Source organism: Zalophus californianus, chromosome 1 (assembly GCF_009762305.2).
Source record: "Zalophus californianus isolate mZalCal1 chromosome 1, mZalCal1.pri.v2, whole genome shotgun sequence".
Lineage (NCBI taxonomy): Eukaryota > Metazoa > Chordata > Mammalia > Carnivora > Otariidae > Zalophus > Zalophus californianus.
Window position 1 is genome coordinate 50,761,006 of NC_045595.1, and position 23,194 is coordinate 50,784,199.

Below are 23,194 nucleotides of genomic sequence, written 5' to 3' on the forward strand. Positions count from 1 at the left end.
GCATAGTACAGATATACATGAGGTCTTCAGCTGATAGTAGCTCTCCTGATTACAATTATTATTACTAGTGGCTTTACCCTATGGGGTAGGTCCAGCAAGAAATCTAGGCAGGTCACATAACCTCTGGATACCTCAGTTGATTCTGGAGGATTAAAAGATAATGCATGTGGTTTTACTTATTTTAGTTTATGTAGTTTTCCCAAAGCCATATAGCTAGTGAGGTTTGGAAAGAGACTTTTGGGGGAGCAGGGGAGCGATGCCTATGATTTATTTAATCTGTGTTAAGGCTGTACCCTAAGAGATGCCCATACTTGGTAGAAAACTGACTGTGAGCATTAATGTATTTATACTTTAAAGCAAGCACAAAGATGTTTGACACTAGAAAAATACACATATTTATGTGTATATTTACATATATAAAAACAATAAATGCCTTGAATTCTAAAGAACAAAAGAGTAATGAGAATGATTCCCTGCTCTCTCTAGCCTGCAGCTACCTTCCTTATGCTGACTCTCTATTGCTCCATTCTTTATGGATTATCTTGTATCTGTCCATCCAGCCATCAAGGAGTTGCTGCCTGGGTGTCTAGGTCCTGCCTTCCGCATCTCCAGAGCCTCCCACAGTCACTGGGGGTGGTCTGGAGTTGGGAGTGGGGGGACGAGGAGGAATGGGAAATGTAAGGGGGAAGAAAAGAGGAGGAGCAGAGCTGAGCCGCGGGGGCTGAGAGAGGGCACGTGTGATTGCAGACGCCATTACGGAAGTGTGTGTGGTAGAAGGAGTAATCATAGCCACCATTAATTAGGAAGTGTCTTATTTGGGTTTATCATACCTGAAATAGAATATGTGATTCTCCCCCTTATCACTAGCCCACACACCCCTCCCCAAACTTACTTAATTCTCTCGTCTTCCCCATCTTAGGAAATAGAACTGTCTGCCCGCTTGCTCAGGCCAAAGCCTTGCTCTTGAGCATCACACATCTTAGCCATGAGCAAGTCCTCTGAAGTGTCCCCTGAATCAGACCCATCTCACCACCTCTCCTGCCACTGCCCTGGTCCAGACCACCGCTGTCCCTCTACCAGGCCTCCCCCTTTCATTCGTGCTTGGTAGAGCCATTTCTCCCCAGGGCAGCCAGAGGGATCTTTTAAAATCATAATCAGATCATGCAACTCTCTTGTTGAAATCCCTCTGAAGGCTTCCCTCTGTGCTTGGGGCCAACCCCAAATGTCTTCTCATAGCTGCTGAGGCCCCTCTGTGCTCAGGGCTTCGCTCCCTACTGCTCTCTCTCTCACTCAGTCCCTCCCTCACGGCCTCACTAGCCTTCTTAATGTTTCTCTTCCAAAACTGTATTCTGACATTTTTCAAACACAAAAGTAAAGTTGAAAGTGAACATGCATATACCTGCCACCTAAATTCTGTTAACATTTTACTGTATTAGCTTTATCACATATCTATCCATCCATCCATCTATCCATCTTATTTTTTAGTGAAATTTAAAGTAAGTTGCAGACATCAGGACACTTCACCCCTGAACACTCTAACATAAATATTCATAGAGCCTTCTTGATGTTTTTAAAACATTCCAAACCTTTTCCTGCCATAGGACCTTTGCACTTATTATTGCCTCTCCCTGGGATACTGTTCTCCCAGATGTTTGCATTCATTCACATTCAACAAATATTTATTGACCCTTGTGTGCCATTTCCTAATTTCATTCAGGTCTGTACTCAAATGTCTTTGCCTCAGCAAGGCCAAAGGACTTGGCCACCCTCAACTACAAAAGTACTAACTGTCAAATCACTCTAACATTTTCCCTTGCTTTATTCTTCTTCATAGCACTTAGCACAACCTGAACTTGTGTGTGTGTGCGCGCGTGTGTGTGTGTGCACTTATAGTTTGAAAACTTGTTTATTTTTTATCTTTCCTACTAAAATGTGAGGTCCATTAGGACAGGGATTTTCATTTTATAATCTACTATTTTCCCCCTTCTAGAACAGTTGCTGGGATGAGTTGGCACTCCATATTATTTGCATGAACAAATCAAGCTTTACTATGTGTTAAGTGTTCTACTTATATTATCACATTTAATCCTCACAACAATACATGCAGCACTATCTTCATTTTACAGATGAGGAAACTGACGCTGAGTTGAAATGATGTATCACACATGGATCAGAAGACTTAACGCTGTTAAGATGGCAATACTCCCAAATTGATCTACACATTCAGGGCAATCCCTATTAGAATGCTAGCTGACTTCTCTGTAGAAATTGACAAGCTGACTCTAAAATTCATATGGAATTGCAAAGAACCCATAATAGCCAAAAAAAAAAAAAAAAATCTTGAAAAAGAAGAACGAAATTAGAGGACTCATACTTCCTGATTTCAAACTTACTACAAAGCAACAGTAATCAAGACAGTGCAGTCCTGGTACAAGGTCAGACATATAGTTCAGTGGAATAGAACTGAAAGTCCAGAAATAACCCCCTACATCTATGGTCAACTGATTTTTTATAAGGGAGCCAAGATCATTCAATGAGGGAAAGAATAATCTTTCCAAATAATGATGGTGGGACAACTGGATAGCCACACACAAAGAAGGAAGGGAGTTGGACCCTTACCTCACACTGTATAAAAAAATTAACTTAAAATGGACTACCAGACATAAGACCTAAAACTTAAAACTCTGGGAAGAAAACGTAGGGTAAATCTTCATGATTTTGGATTTGCTGAAGGATTCTCAGATATAACACCAAAAACATGAGCAACAAAAAGAAAAAAATAGATGAAATGGGTATCATCAAAATTAGAAAACTTTTGTGCTTCAAAGTACACCATTAAGAAAGTGAAAAGCACACAGAACATGTTTGCAAATCATATATCAGAAAAGACACTTATATCTAGAATATATAAAGAATGCTTACAACTCAATAATAAAAAAAAAAAAAAACAGCACCAGGGTGGCTCAGTCAGTTAAGCGTCTGCCTTTGGCTCAGGTCATGATCCCAGAGTCCTGAGATCGAGCCCTGCGTCAGGCTCCCTGCTGAGCAGGGAGCCTGCTTCTCCCTCCCCTCCTCACTCATGCTCACTCTATCTCTGTCTCTCTCTCTCTCAAATAAATAAAATAAAAAATCTTAACAACAACAACAACCACAAAAAAAAACCAGGGGCGCCTGGGTGGCTCAGTCGTTAAGTGTCTGCCTTCGGCTCAGGTCATGATCCCAGGGTCCTAGAATCGAGCCCCATGTTGGGCTCCCTGCTCCGCGGGAAGCTTGCTTTTCTCCCTCTCCCACTCTCCCTGTTTATGTTCCCTCTCTCGCTGTGTCTCTCTCTGTCAAATAAATAAATAAAATCTTAAAAAAAAAAAAAACTGAAGTGACTGTTCCGTTTTATATTACCACCAGCAGCATGTGATCTTTCTCAACATTTGTTATTATCTGACTTTTTGATTCTAGCCATCCTAGTGGGTGTGAAGTGGTATTTCACTGAAATTTTAATTTGAATTTCTCTCATGACTAATGATGCTGAGCATCTTTTCATGTGCTTGTCATTTGTATATCTTCCTTGGAGAAATATCTCTTCAGATCCTTTGCCCATTTTAAAATTTGGCTATTTGTTTTTTTACTTTTATTTATTTATTTATTAAAGATTTTACTTATTTTCTTGAGAAAGAGCAAGAGAGAGAGCACAGAGGGAGAGGGAGAAGCAGACTTCGTGCTGAGCAAGGAGCCCAACGCAGGGAACAGGGACAGGAACAGCCCTGCTTGTGCACTCTCTCTCTCTCTCTAAGTGTCAAATAAATAAAATCTTTTTAAAAATGTATTAAAATAAGATGATGGATGGATAGATACACAATAAAATAAATATAACAAAATGTTAACACATGTAGAAATTAGGTGGTGGGTTTATGGGCATGACTGTACAATTTCCATCCACTTTCCTGTGTGCTTGACATTTTTTTCTTAAAGGAAATATCACAAACTGCAGGCCAATAGAAATGTTACCCTGATTTCTGGTAGACGCCTGGAACAATCTGATGAAAACTATGGACTGTTCTCAGAGGTACGCATTCCAACAGAAACAAAATGTTGCTCACAATGGACTTCCTAAAGCCCATTTATGGACCCCTCACATAGCCAAAGAGTTAATGGCTTAATGGCTTTCCAGATGTAGATGATGGGCAAGGAGTGGGAGGCCACTGGGAGAATTTCGGGGAAATATCAGTGAGAGAATGGTGATGCCATTATAATTGGAAACTGATGTATTATAACTACATGATCATGTTTCTGTTACTGATTTGGCAGCCTAGGTCCTCATTTAGCATCCAATTAATAAAGCTGCTATTGACAGGCTGCCTCAATGTCTTCACTTGGCATTGTTCTGACAATCAAGGGTTCTTAGCCCAACCACGGTTTCTTTATAAATCTTGGGAGACCAAAGAGCAAGCACAAGTGAATTTTCCAGATATATACCCATGATGTGCTAATAGACTCCAGGCAGGGCAGCAGGCATCAGCTAGGTACAGAATATGTTGAGAAAGGAAAGGCCAAAGAACTAAGTTTTTCCTCCAGTTCGGATGGTCACTCACTGGGCGAGCCATCTATTACAAAGACATGGGGTCGTGGTTTTCTGGCCAATTTGACCTTTGAAGTCTACTGGGCTCCATTCATAAGGCTGTTTTCAAGAAAAACAAAGACACTGATGATCCCCCAAAGGAAATGTCTTAGAGGAAAGTAGACAAAGGTATCAGGAGGTTTAGGCTGCCAATGAGCAGTTAGATCTGTAAAAATCCCCAGGTTCAGTTTCTTGATCAGAATTAGAGGGTTTCTACCAGACACAGTGTAATGTTTCCTACCCGCCTAGTTGTCCCAGACACTGCGCTAAGCTCCTTCAGCTAGGTCACCTCATTTTAACCTAGGCCACAATTCTCTTGGTGCTGTCATTCTCATTTTACAGATAAGGAAACTGAGGTCTGAAGTTACATGGCTTCCCAAAGATCACAGGGCCATGAAGGTCTCTCCCTGTCTTTCAAATCCAGGTCTCCTTTCTCAGAGTCTAGTGTCCCTCAACTGTTCCTGCAACTCAGTATTTCTGTGAATGTTTTTGACTGGGGCAGGCGTGTAGGTAAACACTGAGGAAAGGCAATTAATTTTCCTCCGATGAATGCTCCTGACCCCACAGCCACCACCAACACACAGGAAGCAGTGAGGACCTTTAGGGAGCATGAAACTGGCTCCCCTGAAGCCGGCTTGTTGCCCTTCCAGGATGATCTTTCTGCCTTTGTCATGCTCAGAAACCAGCAACCTGACAAGGAACAATCGAGAAGGGACCTTCTGGGGAAGCAGACAAGAAGCTCTGACTTACCCTGTTCTGGGGATACTGTAGGCCTCTACTCCAAGAGGAGGGAGGCAGCATTTTATGAGGAGTTTCCCTTGATGGGGTGAAGCCTGCTGGGTGCGCCCTGTGGCTGTTTCCTCACGCACCCACCAAGAGCTGTTCCCTCTGTCCCTCTTCCTCCTCAGTCCTGGGCCCCACAGCAGCCTTCCAGCCCCCAGGCTGAGGAGCTGTGGGGAAACTCAGCATGTGCAGAATGACCCGCAGTGACCTCAGCCCCCAGGCAAGCGGGCTGCGAGGGTCCTCAGAGGGCACCTGACCCACCCTCCTGCAGACACATTTCTGCCTCCACCAGCAGCAGCCCTAACAGATCTGAAGGCTGAAAAATCAGTCTACCTTGTTGGACAAGAGCTGTTTTCCCCCAGTGGGAGAGGAGAGACTGAAAGCAAGATCTAGAGCAAGAGGTGGCTACACGCGCACGCGCGCGCACGCACGCGCACATGCACACGCGCACACACACGGGCACGCGCGCGCACACGCGCACGCACAGAGAGAGGGCAATAAAGCAAGCAACAGATAGGACAAGAAGGGAGAAGGAGAAGAGCTGGAAGTAATAGGGCAGGAGACAGAAAAAAGAAGGAAAGAGAAAACCAAACCGCTACAAACAAGCCGAAGGTGGCAGCCTTCACATCCCCAAACAAAGGCTCTGCAGGACCTTTTCCTCGGCTCAGGATGACTTGAGCCTCTGAGGAATCTGGCAGAACTGAAGGAACATTACGCCTAGATTTGGTCTTCCCTACCTGTGCCTCAGGCCTGACCCATGGGTTCCCTCTGGGGCCACAGCGATTGGTTCTTGGTGGGATGTGTGAATCCAGGCAGTCCTGAGACTATCCCAGGAGCCTTCTTGGAACTGTGATGAAAAGGAGGCTCTCTTCCACAGGGACTTTGGACAAAAGAACAATGAAAGCCCGGAACTGCCAAAGACCACACCACACAGGGATAGCCTACCTGAGAATGAAGCCAACACAGAGGGAAGCAGAAGATGGAGACAAACGTCCTGACAAGATCAACTAAGCTGGATCCAGCCATGCCTGAAGCTACGCCCAACCTGGGATTTTTCAGGTATATGATCTGAGGTCTTTAATGCTTAGGTCAGTTTGAGTTGGAATATCTGTCATTAGCAAGTGCAAACCCACCTATCAGTCTTGGAACCAGCTCTTTCACCAGCTCCCAGAAACCACACCTTAGTACCACATACCAGCTCTCCTGACAAAAATGGTGGCCAACAGGGCCTAGGACTGTCCCAGAGGGAAACACAGAAGCCCATAAGAAAACCTCTACATAATGATTTTTTCAAAGTAAAATTATCACAGGGAGAAAGGAGGGCTATGCTTGGTCTACACAGGATTGCACTATGGCTTTCATGGGTCCCTTCCTCCATTAAAAAAAAAGTTAAAAATTATATCCTACAACTGAATTGATATAAAATGAATACAATACAGGCTGGATCATATTCCCTTTCCCTCATTATTTTAAAAGAAACTAAAACATTTTCATGGCTCCTTAAAAGTAGGCTGGGCCTGGGTACCATGCCCATTCTGTCTAATGGATTCATTGGTGTTGGGCCCATATTATCCAGATTGCTTGTCTACATGGTCCAGGTTCCCTAGAGATGAACCCAACTCTAGTCTCCTTGTCTAGAAGGGGTGGAAGCGTCCGATGAGTCCCTCAAAGCCCAGGCCCACCTTCCCTCTCTCCCACCAGCACTTCCCTGGGTCATCACTGCCTGGCTTCATCTTTGGGGCACCCACACACTGGGGACACAGCTGTAGTTGGGCATTATTTCTGTGGGTCACAGGGAGCCGATCCTCATGTGTCAGGTAACAAGACTGGGAGCTCCTCAACAGCCCATGTGTCTTTCATCAAAGCACTCCAAGTCCTAGCACAGGCTGGAGGCAGAACAGATCCCTTGCGGGGGCGGAACAGGGGACAAAGAGTGCTTCCTACTTAGCACACTCTTGTTACTCAGGATTTGCACTTGGGCCAGGCAGGACACAGAAAGGGAGGAGACAGGCGGGTAGAAGTGTGGCGAATGGGAGTGCACATGTCTCCGAGATCTTTCTGGGTCCCCCCTCTATTCTGGAGGGCAACATGCCGACTTGCAAAGCTGGAGGAGGTTGTGTGGGCCAGCCCAGAGGGTGGGCAGGCATGAGTCAGCATGAGAGGCTCCAAGTAAGCTCACTGGCCCCAGGTTCCCCCTCACTCACCTTCATCACTGGTGTGCGGCTCCGTGCCATTGTCGTGGTCAACTTCATCGATAGTCCCTGGCTCGCTGTGTGGACTGTCACTGCAAGGAAACACGAGAAGGCGACGCATTGGGCTCTGTACCCTCATGTTGTCCTCAGCTTCCCTTAGGTGCCAGCCCTGCCCACCTCTGCGCTTGACTCAGGTCAGGCCCAGGCCTCCACCATCCTATCTTATCCAACTGACCACCCATGGGCCCTCCTAATCTCCCAGCCCCTTCAATGGGAAGCTATCTTGAATAACCTCCCCCAGCTTCTCCCAGCCCTGGAATTTGCCGGGTTGCCAATTCCTAGGTGTTCCATATGACCCAGAGATCAGTGTAAAACCCTGGTATTTATCCTTGGAAGGACCACAGGCCAAAACAGGAAGGAAATTTGAAAGTGCGGTGAGTCATTCATCTAACCTGGTTCCATGTCTTACAGAGGACGTAACATGCCCGGCAAGGTGGAGTGAAGCTTGCAAGGAGCAGGGTTCTCAGGGCTGCCTCAGGATGCTGTGTGCAAAAGCCTGGGCCAGTCCACGTGGCATCAGTAGGCTGGCAGCCATGATGGGCATGGGAGGAGGTAGAGTGACTCCAGGCCTGTCAGATTTGTTATCAATACACTCGATAATTTCACCAGCCACTAACCCCTCTCTAAATGATAAGCTTCTTGAGGCCAGGGTTTATTCACACAGTCAGCGTTCTAACTGAGCCAGTGACGGAGTCCTGATATATGCCAGGCACTATGCTAGGTAGGAGGGACGCACTGATGGGTAAGTGGACACATACTCTGCCCTCATGGGCCAGGAAATAAAACTGCTGCAAGGTGAAGTGCGCTATGGAAGAGCAAATGAGCAGAGACAAGCACAGCAAAGGGAACCTGCACTGGGTGGTCAGGGAAGGCTTCTTGGAGGAGGTGACATTTGCAATGGCATTTGAGAAGATACGAATTTCATTATTAAAAATTCTCCACTGCCTCCTGGATAAGGTCCAGACACTGCACAATGGCTTAAGACCTTTCATAACCTGGCTCCTGCTGGCCTGTGCAGCCTCCTCCCTCACCATTCCCTTGACATCTGCAACACTCTGGCCACACAGAACCACTTTCCAACCACTTGCAGGACCAAGTCCAGAACATTCTTTGCCCACTCTTCATCTGGCTGACTCTAGTCTATCCTACAGGCCTCCGTTAAGTCATTATTTCCTCCAGGAAGCCCTTACTGGCCTCGCTACATTGGCTCAGGGAGCCCCTCTTCTGGAACTGCCTGTTTCCTCCTCCCCCAGAGCTCCCTGCATCAGGGATTAATCCTGTTCAGGTTACATCCCTGCCCTCCTGCCTAGGGCCTGGCCTGGGACAGACACTCAGCAACCATCTGTCCATTCATTGAATGAATGAATGAATGTTGTCCACTACAGTGAGACCCTCAGCCAAATCCCCCTTTTTGGCTTTGAAAATACCTCCAATATAATTAATAGTTTTCCTTTCTCATGGGACACAAGTGGGATTAAGAAAAGTGTGGTTATTGTATATTGTTCTTTGGTAAGTACAACAGATCTTGAGGACCTTCCCAGAACACTAATGATATATATTGCAGCAAGAAAAGAGAACCGATAATGGTTGCAAACACTGCATGAAAAGCTTCTCTTTGTCCAGAAAGTATGCTTGCTGGCTGTTTAATGTTTCTGTGACAAAACAGGGACATATGTGCTCCTGGTGTCTCAGATAAGGTTACAGAGCTGTGATTACAAGACAGCAGAGCCCGATATTTCTGTGGGGGACGGGGTGGGAAACAAAGGGGCTGGAATGTCTCCCGTTTTTGAAGCGATTTAAGAGCCCAGGAATGCTGTGATAATCAAAAGACAAGCTCCCCTGTAGGCACCTAGCTGAAAGCAGTATGGGGAATACCTAAATATACAGCTGTGTGTTGTCCTGGATTGGGAATAAAGAATGAATAGGAACCCTTTGGCTGGTTTCTGTCAGCTGGTGTTCTGAATCCACATTTAAGAACATTTCCTATCTTTACCACATTTTAAGGTCTTCATCTGGGAAATGTAGTCAGCCCTGACTTTGATTGGTTCTAACATTTTTCTCCCAAGACCCCATGTAGCACCAGGTACCCAGAGGTGCCCAACTACCAACTGCTGACCTGGCGTGGAGCTCTCAAAGAACGTGAACTCACTGTGTCTGGAAAAAACTCCTTTCTCAAGAGGTTGAGGTAGGGATTATTATCCACCCCCCTGATGCCTGAGATGGGTTTGTGACTCACTTGGCCCATGACAGCTGGACATCTCCTAACCAATGTGATTTGTTTGCCAGACCCGAGCCTCTGCAAGGGGATATAATTTTTGGATTTGTGTTGGGACATTTGGGAAGAAGAAGCCCTTTTTCCACTGGGGCCGCTGAGAGAATGTGCTCTAAATCTGGAGTTACCAGATGCCTCCCTGAAGCCACCAACGGAGAGACTGCCTAAGAATGAAGCCAACACAGAAGAAAGAAGAGCCAAGGGCTGGGGATTACAGGACCAAGTCCTGATGATAATAGTTGAACTCCTGGATCCAGCTATACCTGGAGCCATGATGCTAGACTTTTTAGTTAAGTAAAGTAAACCAATTACTTCCCATTTAGCTTAACCAGTTTGATTTGTATTTCTGCCCCTTATAAACCAAGAGAGTCTTGCTGATGCAACTATCTCTCATATAAGGCTGCAGCAAAGCTCAAATGAGGAAATGCATATGGGAGTACAGACTATAAAGCAGTAAGAAAATCGAAGGGTTTCTTACTGTTCCTGTTCAACAGCAACAACAAAGATAGTGATGATGATAGTAACAATATTAAGAAGAATGGAATCTTACCAATATTCTTCCCCTCCAGCCATGCATTTTTCATACACAGGTCCCTCTAGCTCCCGGGGGCTGGGGAAGATGGCTTCATGATGGATGATGATGGTTTTGATGACTTCATTGACGTGTGCCTGGCAGGACACAGGGTCCTGCCCATCAGGGATGTGCATGAGGGTGGGCCCGAAGCAGATGGCCAGGTTGTAGGGATCCATCATGTTCTCGTCGCTATACTGCGAGAGGCTACAAGAAAGGAGGTACTCACAAGTCACCCGGGAAAGGTGAGTCTTCCCCCCTGTGGGTTCTTTCTTTTGAGGGCTCTATTCAACTCCAGGAGGGTTCCATGTTCTATTTTAGGAACAGCTGCACCTGCAAAAGCCTCAGGACACCCCCTCCCAAAGGAGGCCAGAGCTGAGACAAAGAGGGGACCACCCCCCGCACTTGGCCAGGCAACTCACTGATTGAGGAAAGCAAAGAGGTATCTCATGACCACGATGACCACTCGGGGAAGGGTGATGAGGATTTGCTGGATCTGGTGCACCCTCTCAGCTGGGTTCTCCAGTTCTGTAATACAAAGGGGCTTTTCAGGGTGTCTTTCATCCTCAGAGAGCCAGACAGCCAACATCTGCTCCTAGATCAGGCCACATGGTTCTGAGGGAGTCAGTTCTCTCAGTTCTGGGGATTGATCTGTGACTCTCGTCTGGCCACTTGCAGCAAGTATATGAGTCAATTCATTCCCTTTTATGGATGAAGCCCATATAGATCGAGTTTCTGTCACCTGATACCTAAGAGCCCTGATGAATGCAGGCCTGGGCCATGTTCCGTTCACCTCTTTAAACACCAGCTGCACCACAGGCACGGCACATAGTAGGCTAGAAGTGAGCGCTGAATACACAACCAACTCTAGAGCTCTGTATTGGCCAATGAGCTTGGCAGATGCCTGGGATCCTGTCTCTGAGCCCGGTTTTCAGGCCTGTCCTAGAGAGAGAGACACTGATATTTTTGTCAGTTGGGCCAGGGGCAGGAGCAGCCAGTTGGGCTTAGTAAGGAGACAGGTTTTGTGGGCTCTGCCTTGTGGAGAGGGGAAGTTGGCGTGAAGACTGACCTGCCAGGGTTCTGATGTGTGTCTGCAGGGCTTATGCCCAAGCCTATGCCAGTTTCTTTCTCAGAAAATGTTTTTCTCACAGAGCCCCTCTCTCCAGCCTCCACATTCTGTCAGCATGTTTCTTCTAAAACACCATTTCTTCTGTTTCTCCTCCATATCCCAGGCCTTTCACAGCAGGGCTTCCACCAACCTAGCCTGCCTCACCTCCTGGTGGCTGCCCCTTCCCCAAGTATCTTAAGATGATATGGAGTCATGCTTCTCAGATGAGGTGGTAGTGCACCTCTGGGCATTTACAGATCCACAAGGCATTCTTTGGGGTTGTCACAGTGACTAGAGAGTACCATTGGCATTTGGGATCCAGGGGTCAAGGTGCCAAGTGTCCTGAATGTATGGGACACACAATAAGGCACTGCTCTACCCTAAATGCCAATAGCACCCCCACTGAGAAACTCTGTGCCAGGTGGCCTTAGCCACGATCTCCCTCTCACAGAAGGCCTTCCTGCCCCTGGGCCTTTGCACACACTGGTGATCTCTCTACTCTGCCCAGCACACTCTAGCTTACCTTCAAAGTCTGGCACTGAGGCATCTCATCCAAGTCTCCCCACAGAGCTAAAGGTTCTTGGACATTTACTGAATCCACTGGCCTTTATACAAGCCTGTATAAAGTTGTCCCTGTCCTCAGGTTCAGTCATCAGTGCCCTAGTACCCCTCCACTTCAATACATCGTTTTCTTAAATGCATTTATTTAAAGAGGAAATTTTACCTCACTCTGTAAATGAGAAACCAGGACCACTTGCTATAATTAGGAGGTAACATAAAAATAGATACAATGAAAGCAAAATAATGTCACTAAATTCTAGGTAGGCACTGTTCTATACAAAAGTTTCTGAGACTGAGGCCCCATGTCTATGTTTAGAAGGGAGAATGACCGACCTCTGAAATTTTCTCCTTGATACAATCACAGGGTTTGGGAGGAAACTGAGAAGGGATCTTTTTTTTTTCCCCCACAGTGTGATTCAAGGTGTGATCCAAGGTATGCAATGTTATGAGCTTGTACCAGCGGTCAACAGCCTTGGCCACTCAGGGCTCTGCTCAGGAACTAGACTAATGGGGCTGAACATGTGACACTAGCTGAACATGCGACACGGGGCTGAACACATAACACGAGGTTCCGATAGGGTGGGGCCTTTGTGGCCTGGAATTTCTGAGGGTGATGTGGAGCCTGAAGTGGATCTGGAAAGATGAGCAGGAAGTAGTGTGGAGGGGAGCAGAGCAGAGGAAGGTCTTTTGTACAAGGCAGGCAAGAGGCTTGAAGCCTCCCACCTGCTGGAGCACTTTCCTGGCTGCAAATCCCTCTCAGAGCATTGTGAGAAGCATCCCTAGTACTACTGGGCGTGGGGCAATTTTCTGTAAATCAGAGTTTATTCTAAAATACTAACATTCTCATACTGTAATATTAATAGTTTATTTTTAAAAATTCCCAAAATGTTGCCTTGGACCTGGGCATCTTACAGTCAAGGTGCTTTTACTTCAGCCCCCTAGACTGGGCTTCTGCCTTCATCCACAGAAATACCTGCCAAGGAGAACTCTGATGGCTCGTGACATCAGAAGAAGCCCACAGTCAACTTATTTTCACCATTTTACTTGTCTGTTATGTTGCTGACCTGACTCCCAAATCCTCTATGGCTCCCTATTACCCAAAGGGAAAAGCTCCAAAATCCTTGCAAGGTCTTTCCCCTCTTGCTCTATTTTACCCTTCTAGCCTCTTGCACCATTCACTGCCTGGAATACCCTCCTACTGGTCCCATTAGTCTGTGTGTCCCCAAACTCTTCCCAGGATACTCCGTGCCCACTCCTCCTGGAAGGCTCAGCTCACATCTCTCTCTCTCAGCTGTGATCTGCAAAACCAAGTTTCCCTCTGCCTCTTCTGAGCTCCTTCCATACCCAGGGTTGTACCATGTCATTTTCCATTATAAACTGTCTTGTTATCTCTACAACTAGGTTTTAAGTTCTATGAGAATGAGGGCCCTACTGCTCCTTTCATACTATCCCTCCATGTGCCTAGCACAGAGATGAGCCCATAGTACAACTTTAATAAAGGTATGTCACACAATTGATCACTCTACTGGTCCACCTAGGAAATACTTACTAATAGTAGATATCAAATCTTGAAACCTTTCCTTAGGAAAGAGTGGGTTTTCCAGTCCTCGGAAATACAGTTTTAAAACACCAGCAACTGAATTGATATCTCGTTCATTTTGATCATCCACAAGGGGGTCTTCGCCTGAGAGGAAACAGAAGACAATAATTCAGCTTGGTAAGGAGGCAGAAAATGTGCAGATGACAGGAGGGATGGCCTGAGCTAGAGGAGAAGCAGATGGGACAACCTCCTTGACAGAGCAAGTTTAGAGTTCTCCCTGTAACTGATTTTGAAAATGTTCAAATCTACAGAAATATTGTAAAAATAAAATACTGAAATCACCCTTCACTCACGGTCATTAACTTACACTCCTCTTGCCATATTTGCTTTCTCTCTTTACTCATATTTATTGCTCAATGATTTGAGAGTATTTTGTAGATGTCACAAAATATAACTGCTAAATACCCAACACGTTTCTCCTGAGAATAAGGATATTCTCCTACATAACCACATAACATCATTACACCTAAGAAAATTAACAACAGTTCCAAAACACCATCTCATATACAGCCCACATCCAAACATTCCCAATTGTCCTTTCATAGAATTTTTTCAAAGGCTAAGATCTAATCAACACAATTCATTTGGTTGTTATGTTTCCTTAGTCTTTTGAATGTAAAAGAGGCCCCAACATTTTTTAATCTTTAAGTTTTTTATAATATTACCTCTTCTGAGGAGTCCAGGCCACTTGCCTTATGGAATGCCTCCCACTCTGGATTTGTCTTTGTTTCCTCATGATTAGATTTAAGTTAAACATTTTTGGCAAGAATAGTACATGGGTGATGTTGTGGACACCTCATTGGATCCAGAGGCACAAAACATCAGCCTCTCTTGCTCCTGGTGATGCGAAGTTTAATCCATGGATTAAGGGGGTGACCTCCAGATCTCTGCATCGTAAAGGTCTATTTTCCCCTTTGTAATAGTAAGTGTAAAATATAAAATATTTTTGAAAAATACAGGTGATCTGTATGCAAGTCATTGTGCTCAACATGTTTCACTCAATGCTTTTAACCTCCAATGATGATTTTAGCCTAAATCAATTATTATCCTGGGGTTGCAAAATGATGATTTTCTAATTCTGTCATTCCTTCTACATTTATTAGCTAGCATTCTTCCATAAAGAAGAGGTTTCCCCATGCCCCCTTACTTCTCCTATTATTATTATCAGTTATTATTTAACATCTTTGTGGGATTGTTTTTGTAATTTTTAATTTAATGTGTCATCACTATTCTTTGGGATGCTCAGATTCTCCCCAATTTTGCCAGGGACAAATGTCCTTTATAGGTGACCTTCACTGAGCATATCCTTGCTTTCTGCAACAGAAGATGTTCACGGATCACCTTATACTTTCCTTGACCCAGATCTGGAATCAAACATTTCTCTAAGACACTCTGTTTGCTTTTTATAGGGGATGGCATTTAGAGACCAAGATCTAAGTTCCAGGTGTGCTCATTGGTACAGGAGTGCTATAAAGAGCTTCTAAACCTTTTCAGTGGTTAGAGGGAGAATACATATATTTTTTTTCATGAGTTCACACAGTTATTTCTAATTCACATTTAAGATTCAACATTTTCTTTACCTTCATTTATTTTATATTTGTATTTCATTTTTCTTAGTGAAAAATCTTGGTTCTGAGTCACATTAATAATGTATTTCTGTATCTGCCTTATCCTACAGTATACACAACATAGTTTTGAAATTTTAATAGCAGTATCACCACTAACAATAAACCTACTACATCAAATTTAAGATTACTTTGCAGGGCTTTTGTTTTCATTTGTGGGGGAAGGGGTTAGTCTTAAGAATGTATCCCACTAAAGATGTGTGGTCAGAAGACAGAAAGTACATTAGTTGTTGCCTAGTGTGGGGGGCTGGGGTAGAGGGAGTCTAGGGAGTAACTACAAATGGGTACAAGGTTTCTTTTGGGGATGATGGAAAATTTCTGAAATCGGATTATGGTAATGATTGCACAACTCTATAAATATACCAGGAACCACTGAATTGTACAATTTAAAAATGGGTGAGCTTTATGGTATCTAACTCAATAAAGCTGCTAAAAATGTATGACCAGAGCACATGTTCAAAAGTAACTCTCTGTGTGATGATCAATTTGATACACAGCTTGTTTCTATTTCTATTCAATTTTAGGGACTGATTTTTTTTTAGAAATCCTTTCTTAAAAAATTTGCAGTTTTTAAAAATATAAAGTATTTACATCGTCCAAAAGTCAAAACCAGATAAAAAGTTACATGCAGACAAGCCCTACTCTTTTCCTTCTCCCTTCCCTACCTTACATTTAACCATTTTCATCAATTTCTGGTTTGCCCTGTTATGTTTTCTTCTCCCAAAACAAGCAAATACATATATGAGAATCTTTTATTTCCCTTCATTTTTTACACAAAATGAACGTAGTATACAACATTGCGACATACACTTGTTTCTTTGCTTCACAATAAATACTAGAAATCCCTCCATATCAGTTCATAGAGATTTTTCTCATTTTTCTTCTTCTTTTTTTTTTAAGTGGCTGCAAAGTACTCTATTTCATGGATCGACCATGATTTAGTCAACCAACCTCCTACAGATTGACATGTGACTTCTTTCCCATCTTTAGCTCTTACAAATATTGCCACAACAAATAATCTCTTGTGTGTGTTTTTGTATTTGTGGAAGTGCGTCTCTGATCAGGTCTCAAAGTGGGATTGTGGGTCAAAGGGTACATTTCATTAAACAGAGCCAAATTCTCCCCCGCTGGGGCTGCACCATTCTCTCCTCCTACTGGCAACATAGGAGAATGCTTTTTTTCCACAGCCCTGCCCATAGAATGCTCTCAATCTTTCAATTTTTTTTTCCCCCATTGGACAAGGGAAAATGATATCTCAGGAGAGCAGCATTTTTCAATTTAATCCTGGGCTGCTCAGCTAAGATCCCCCCAAGTTTCCAGTGGAGGAGGTGAAAGGAAACATAGAGCAATCCAGCCCCTCCCTGAAGGTGCTGACAGATGTCTGCACAATGAGCTTTTTCTCCTCCCAGAACAGCCCACAGAATGTTCTGAGACTGGCAAGCAGTGAAGAGCAGAGCTGGAAATTCATACTTGGATCTGTTTACTCCACCTTCGTAGGAAAAGAATGCATGTCACTGCCAGGGCCTCTGCTAGCCCCAAAGTGCTTTAGTGCAAATGAGAGAGGGCGCCCCCACTTCCTTCCTGAACCAGGTCTTGTGGCTTACAGAGTATGAACCAGAGTTCAGCTCCCACCTGCCCCCTTTGACTGAGCACCCCTGCGCAGTGCTCAGCCTGAATGACTGTATGTGGTGGCCCAGACACTGATGTTCCTGAGGTCAACCTCTCAGATATCCCCACAGGAGAACAGGAGTCCTTGTGGGGAAAGAAGAGAGAAAACATAAAAAAAAAAAAATCACTTCCTATACTGATATAGCACTTCTCAAGTGAGAAGCACATTTGCACACATGATCTCCCTTAGTCCTCACAAGAACATTGCATGGCGCCGAGGAAGGCAGGGTTCCAACACCACCATTCTCTCGCGCCCAACAAGCAAAACAATTTGCCCACATTCACACAGTCAAAACACACACCAGCAGCTCCCAGGTCTCATAATGCCTGGGAGATAGTATTCCTTTGACCAGTGTCTGTCTGTCCACTTTACATGCCTATCTCCCTCCCTTGCTCTCTCCCTCCTTCCTTTTCCTTTAGAGTAGAATCCCAACCTTTTCTTTTTCTTTTTCAAGAAAAAAGTTTCTCTGAATGCTCAACACATAAAACAAAGCTGTCTTAGTTGAATTGGGAGGAGAGGTCTACACCTCCCTCCTAAGCCCCCTCTCGGGTCCTGTAGCACCTCTTGAGGCCCCTCTAAGGGAAAAGAAAAGTTCAAAAACTCTGGACTATACTTAGCTATTTCCCTATTATTACCACATATGACCTTTGGGGTCTCATGATTCAAAAGCACATGGATTTTTCTTCTTCATAGTACATGTCAGCTCCCCTCATCAAGCACGATCAACATATGGACTTTATATATACATACATATACTACCTATGTGTACACACACACAACCCATTTGTTCTTGCTCTTCCTCCCAGAAGGCACTCAGTCCATAAAAGGAACCATCCAAATATTCCAAATATTCTCTCCTCCTAGCCCAGGCCTTTGGCTCTCTGCAAGGCCAGTCAATTTTGACTCCAGAAACGAGCAGAATTCCAGAGCTCAGGATGAGCAGGATGGTTTGTGGGAATGATGGCTTCCTTGAGGAGAATTACAGCTAAAACTCTAGGCTAGTCTGAGAGAAAGCTGTGTTCACACTTGGCTGGCTACCGTCCTGGGGGCGGTGGAACTATTCCCCAGCAGCCCTGCCCACAGCGCCCTCTTAGCCAGGTCACCTGGGCACTGCCGAGGACTTGACGGCAGGGCTGTCCCCAGGGCAGAGTGTGAACACAGTGTGTGCTCACAGGCTCTCAGGAAATCTGCCGCCAGACGGTGTGCATGGCAGGAAGCTCGTGGGTGGCCTCTCACACAAGGGCAGTTAGCTCTCTGTGGCCACAGGTCCTCCCAAGCCCAATCTGTGGCTCCTCAACAGGACAAGCCCTCCCAGCGTCTCCCAGTCCCAGGACAGGATCTAGATCTCTGAAGGGCCAGCACTAGAATGTGTCAGACCCTACATGCCATGACTTCAGCCTCAGATCTAAAACCCTATCCTGACCCGCACCAGTGAGAGGGCCATGGCCTCCCCTTCCGGCCGCCCCTCCACGTAAGGAGGCCCCCCTGGCAGCTCTCTCCTCGTTGCATACAAAGAGGACAGCAGCTGGGTCTGTGGGGCAAAACAGAGTTTTCCCAGGAAAACTGGCCTAAGAGACAACAGAAAAGCAGGGCTCTCTCCATGGCGGGGCTACTGATTTCCTGCCCTCTTGTGGTGTTTCTCCTTCGTTTTGCCAGACTGCAGAAAGAGCTCAAAACTTGCGTGATGAGCTTAAGGCTTACTGACAGAAAAAAAAAAAAATTGTATCATTAACATCACCACCTCAACTAAAACCCTGGCTGACTCATGTCAGAAGAAAAAGAAAGCGGGTTTAGGAATAATAAGCCAAGAATGAATTTCCTACATGTTGCAATTTTTCAGAACCTTAAAGAAAACAGATCTGTGCTCCTTTCAACAGCCTTATACAAGGAATGTGGGCAAGAACTTCACCCAAGAGAGAAGGAAGGGGGCCAAGGAAGAGAAAGACCCAAATCTCCTTGAACAAATGGCAAAGGATAGGCACCCTGCAAAGATTGAAGGACTTATATTTTAACAAATAAAAGGAAGAAAGGAAAAATGCACAACGTGCTGGTTTAGAGAGAAAATTCAGTCATAATTAGAGTGTGTGGGATGGAGGAGTGAGTGAGAAGAAAAATACTGAGCCTCCCCAGCCTTGGTCACCTGGCTGCCTGGGACTGGGATGCAGAGAAATGCAGCAGTGGGGGGGGGGGGGGGGGGCGGTGGGGCAGGGAAGCTACTAGTTTCACGAGAGGTGGGAGGTGACCCTAAGGGTCAGCTGAGTAAGGAGCCAAACCCAAGGCAGTTGGTTGGTGAACTTCAAGAAGCAGAAAAAGTAAGTGGGAAATCTGGGCACTAGCCAGCCCAGAGAAGCCAGGAATGGATTTTTCTAAAAGAGATACACCAGGAACTTTTTTTTTTTTTTTTAAGAATAAGCCACAGTTCACCATAGGCTCAGGAGGAGCAAAAAGACAAGGCTGCCGCAAGAATGAGATTCATTCTGGAATGACGGAGAGAGGGAGAAGAGCCAATTTGCATACTTCAGGCAAAGAAAAAGAAAACATTTTTGCAGCTGAGATTTGGGTCAGATGATCTCTGCCCAGTAGAGCTCTGCCTGAGGTGATCCAAGGCCTGTTCGGAACAGGCACCCAAGCCAGGGACAGAAGGCACTGACCTTAGAAAATCACATTCAAGAAGGAAAGAAAGCAGTGCTCTTGGGGCAGGGATAGGGCCGGGCTGCCTGGTACAAGAAAGTTACTTACAGAGCCTAGGGAAGCAGGGAAATTCAAGGCAGGGGCTGTTGCCAGGCTGGATGCGATTTAAGGAATTCTGTATAATGTGATGAGCCCAAGAGGATGGAACCAGCAAAGATTCCAGACCCTGGTTCTGTTCATTTACAATGACCACAGGGCAGCAGGGGTGCTAAGGAGTTGGGGGAAGTGAAGAAACAAAACTTTGGATTGGGCTGTCCAGTGTTGTCAAGAGAAGCTCAGAGAATGACGAATGACACTTCCATCAGGGAGGAAGATGGGAGATAACTCTTGCTTCCTGGCCTTTGCACATGCTGTTTCCTTGGTCTGGAATGACCTTTCCCTCCTTTTTCTGGCTCTTACTCTTTAAGCCTCAGCTTGAGGATTTCCTCCTCTAGGAAGACTTCTCTGGCTTTACTATTCCTCCCCCCCCCACCCAAACTGAGCTAGGGGTTCCCATACCACCCAGGATTTACTCCATTGTCTGCTAAACTGTCTCCCTCCTAGTCATGACTGTCTTTTGTTCCGGTTGTATTCCTAGGCTCTGGTCCCTCACCTCGTGCAGTGGAGGGCCCAGTAAATGCATGCTTGTTGGGAGGGCAACAAATGTATGAGTAGGACCTTGCAGCTGGGGAATTCTGGGGCTCTGTGGTTCTAAGTGCCCAAGATCCTGGAGCAGACTCCAAAACAGAAGCTCCGCAGGACATCAGGAGGCCACTGATCACCACATCCAGTCAAATCCTGCTCTCTAAACCCAGTTCAAAGCCAGAGTGCCACGGGCCACAGAGGTCTGTGCTGGGGGCTGTGGTACTGACTTCCTGGGGCTCACAGAGTGCTTCCTCCACTCTAGAGCTAGACGGCAAATGGAATTGGGGCGAACGGGGAAAGGGTAAGTTTGCTCAGGAGGCAGCCCCTCCAGAGGAAGCCAGGTAATAAGGAGGGAGAATTCCAGAGCTGGAACCGGGAGGAAGGCCTGTTCAGAGCACAGCCAACAGGGACAAACCAAATACCTTCCAAGACTATTAGGAAGATTGCGTAGAAGGAGGGATAAGAACATGCTCTGTAAGTTGGGATGTGATTTATTACAGGGAAATGGGTTTGGATTAGGGTCCTCAGACAATACTTTTTTGCCAAAATACTACATAAAAAAAAAAAAGATAATTAGGATATTCTAAGAGCCACTCAGTGTTATCTGTATTCTTCCAACTTTTCTAAAAAAGCAGCAGCCTTTTTGCTCCACATCATAATTTCAAGTGCTTTCCTAGGCCCTCTTTCCCAGCAACTACTGTACAGTCGCTCGACAGAATTGCCCATGTGTGCTGGTAAATGTTTCACAGCTAACTCTTGAGATGGAAAAAGACAAAGAAAAGATCTTGGCATCTGCCAATTTCTGTAGTGTAAATACTCCTGCCTCGGCTGATTTCAAGCTACCAAGGGGGAAGGCACTGAATGCAGCCAGAAAGAGATGTCGATACGAGCCAGCCCCGGCACATTGCTGGCTCTAAGACACACATCAACACCCATCCTGGCTTCCTATGGACACAAGCTTGAGACAGTGACTCTGCACCTACCTCTCTCAAAGGAATTTTTTATGTCATTGACTTCGACCTGAGATCCTGGTACTCGGAAGATCCCTTGCTGCTGGAGTCCTAAAAGAAACAAACAGAAAATGCCATGATGCCTTGAGCTCATCAGACTGCTGGGGACATTGATGATTCTCCCCATTGCTTGTCTCCTTCTCCCACCACTCTTTACGAGAGTCGTTCCCAATAAAGATCTCCCGGCAGAAGCCCAAACGTAGCCTTTGCAATGGACTTCAGCTGGCCAAAATACTCTGCACCATCCTGTTTCATGTGTCTGTGATCTCTTGTTGGGGTCTGAAGGAAAAGGCCATAAATTAAGGTTGATACCCACACGGGACCAGTGAATAACAACTTCCAATGTAGCCAAGGTGCACTTTGCCTACCAAGTCTGCCAGGGACACTGGCACCAAGGAGCTTGGCCTGAGTTTACAAATGCCATTTCAGTGTAACAGCCACAGAGATTTTGAACAAGAATGATCAATATCATTCATTCGACCCTTTCCACCCCCTCCCTATACAGACACCTTCTTCTTTCCAGGAAAGCTCAAGTCTAGAGTACATGCTGGCCTGGGATCAAGGAGCTTGGGGGACATCAAGTTATTATAGAAAAATAATCTTTTTTAAATATGCTTCTACAAGGCCATAACAAGGAGGATACCCCGATAGCTGACATAACAGTAACAACACAGGATCAGAACCTATAGGGCTGAACAGTAACCTATGGAACTGAAGGAATTAAAGGGCCTCTCTCATCTTGAATGGGAATTCACGGGGTGACTGTGATCTCCCTCATGTTCAGTTTTGCTATATAAAACAACTCTCCACATTATAATTTAGGAAAGTGTTTACCTCTAAAAGGCAGGCTTTAGTCCAAGTTTGGTTTGTACATAGTATGTGCTCAATAAAGGTGTGTTTGTATCTTTCCTTAACCAATACTGAATCTCTACCACCTGTGTCTTTTATCCCATCCTCCTGGCATATTCCCATTCAGTCGTACTTGCTTCCTTCCCATATTAGACCTTTACACTTGCCACGCACGGCTGGCTTCTTCTACTCAAAGATCACCCCCTCAGAGACGTCTCTCCTTACCACCTTAGCCAAAACAGCCCTGCCACCCTCTGGCCATTCTCTACCCCCTTTTAATTAGTTTCTTGGCATTACCACTACCTGAAATTATATTATTTCTTTATCTGCTTATTTCCTTGCCCTTCTAATTGGTAACGTAAGTTACCGAGGGCCGGCACCTTACCTGTCTTATTCAGGCCTATATTCCCATTGTCAGAACAGTGCCTGCTATGCACTCTGAAAATAAATTTTTGGAGGAGTGAATGAATGAATAGAGGGAAGCACAAGGGAAGTGTTGGGGACACCATGGTTAGCACATCCCAGACGCTACATTTCCTTTCTGGAGCTGACTAGAGCCAGTTAACTGACCAATTGCCCAGCTACCTTCAGTGCTCAAAAGACAGACCTCTGAGGTTGGGTGGAGGCACGAGGGAACTGAAGTGCTTCTCCTATCCATGCCCTCCCTGATCATCAGTCTTCCTAGTTCCTGGGTCTTCTCACCACCACCTTCGTCCCCAGACATACAAGGCTCAAGAGAGCACTCAGCACGGCAGCTGTGCCAAGGAGCATTTTCTCTCTGGGAAGGAGGGCAGTGACAGGACATCTTCCAAGATGAATTAAAATCTGATTTCCTATGAGAACAGCCCAGCCCCTGTTCTGGAGAGAGCTGAAAACACTGTCCCAAGATTGAGCTTACCGTATAAATTGATGTACCGGATGCAGCTCTCGACTACAAGCGGTATAGCTTGTCCTGAATCCTTAAGAA

At 45.4% G+C, this 23,194-nt stretch overlaps 1 protein-coding gene across 1 annotated transcript in view; it reads right to left on the bottom strand.

The window, feature by feature from the left end:
• SRGAP3 (SLIT-ROBO Rho GTPase activating protein 3) overlaps positions 1-23,194 on the bottom strand; it is a 240,152-nt gene that overhangs the window by 14,854 nt on the left and 202,104 nt on the right. The window contains 6 exon segments of the mRNA XM_027584523.2: positions 7,600-7,679; positions 10,470-10,697; positions 10,913-11,018; positions 13,709-13,843; positions 21,352-21,429; positions 23,126-23,186. Of these exon segments, the coding sequence (XP_027440324.2) occupies positions 7,600-7,679; positions 10,470-10,697; positions 10,913-11,018; positions 13,709-13,843; positions 21,352-21,429; positions 23,126-23,186 (688 nt within the window).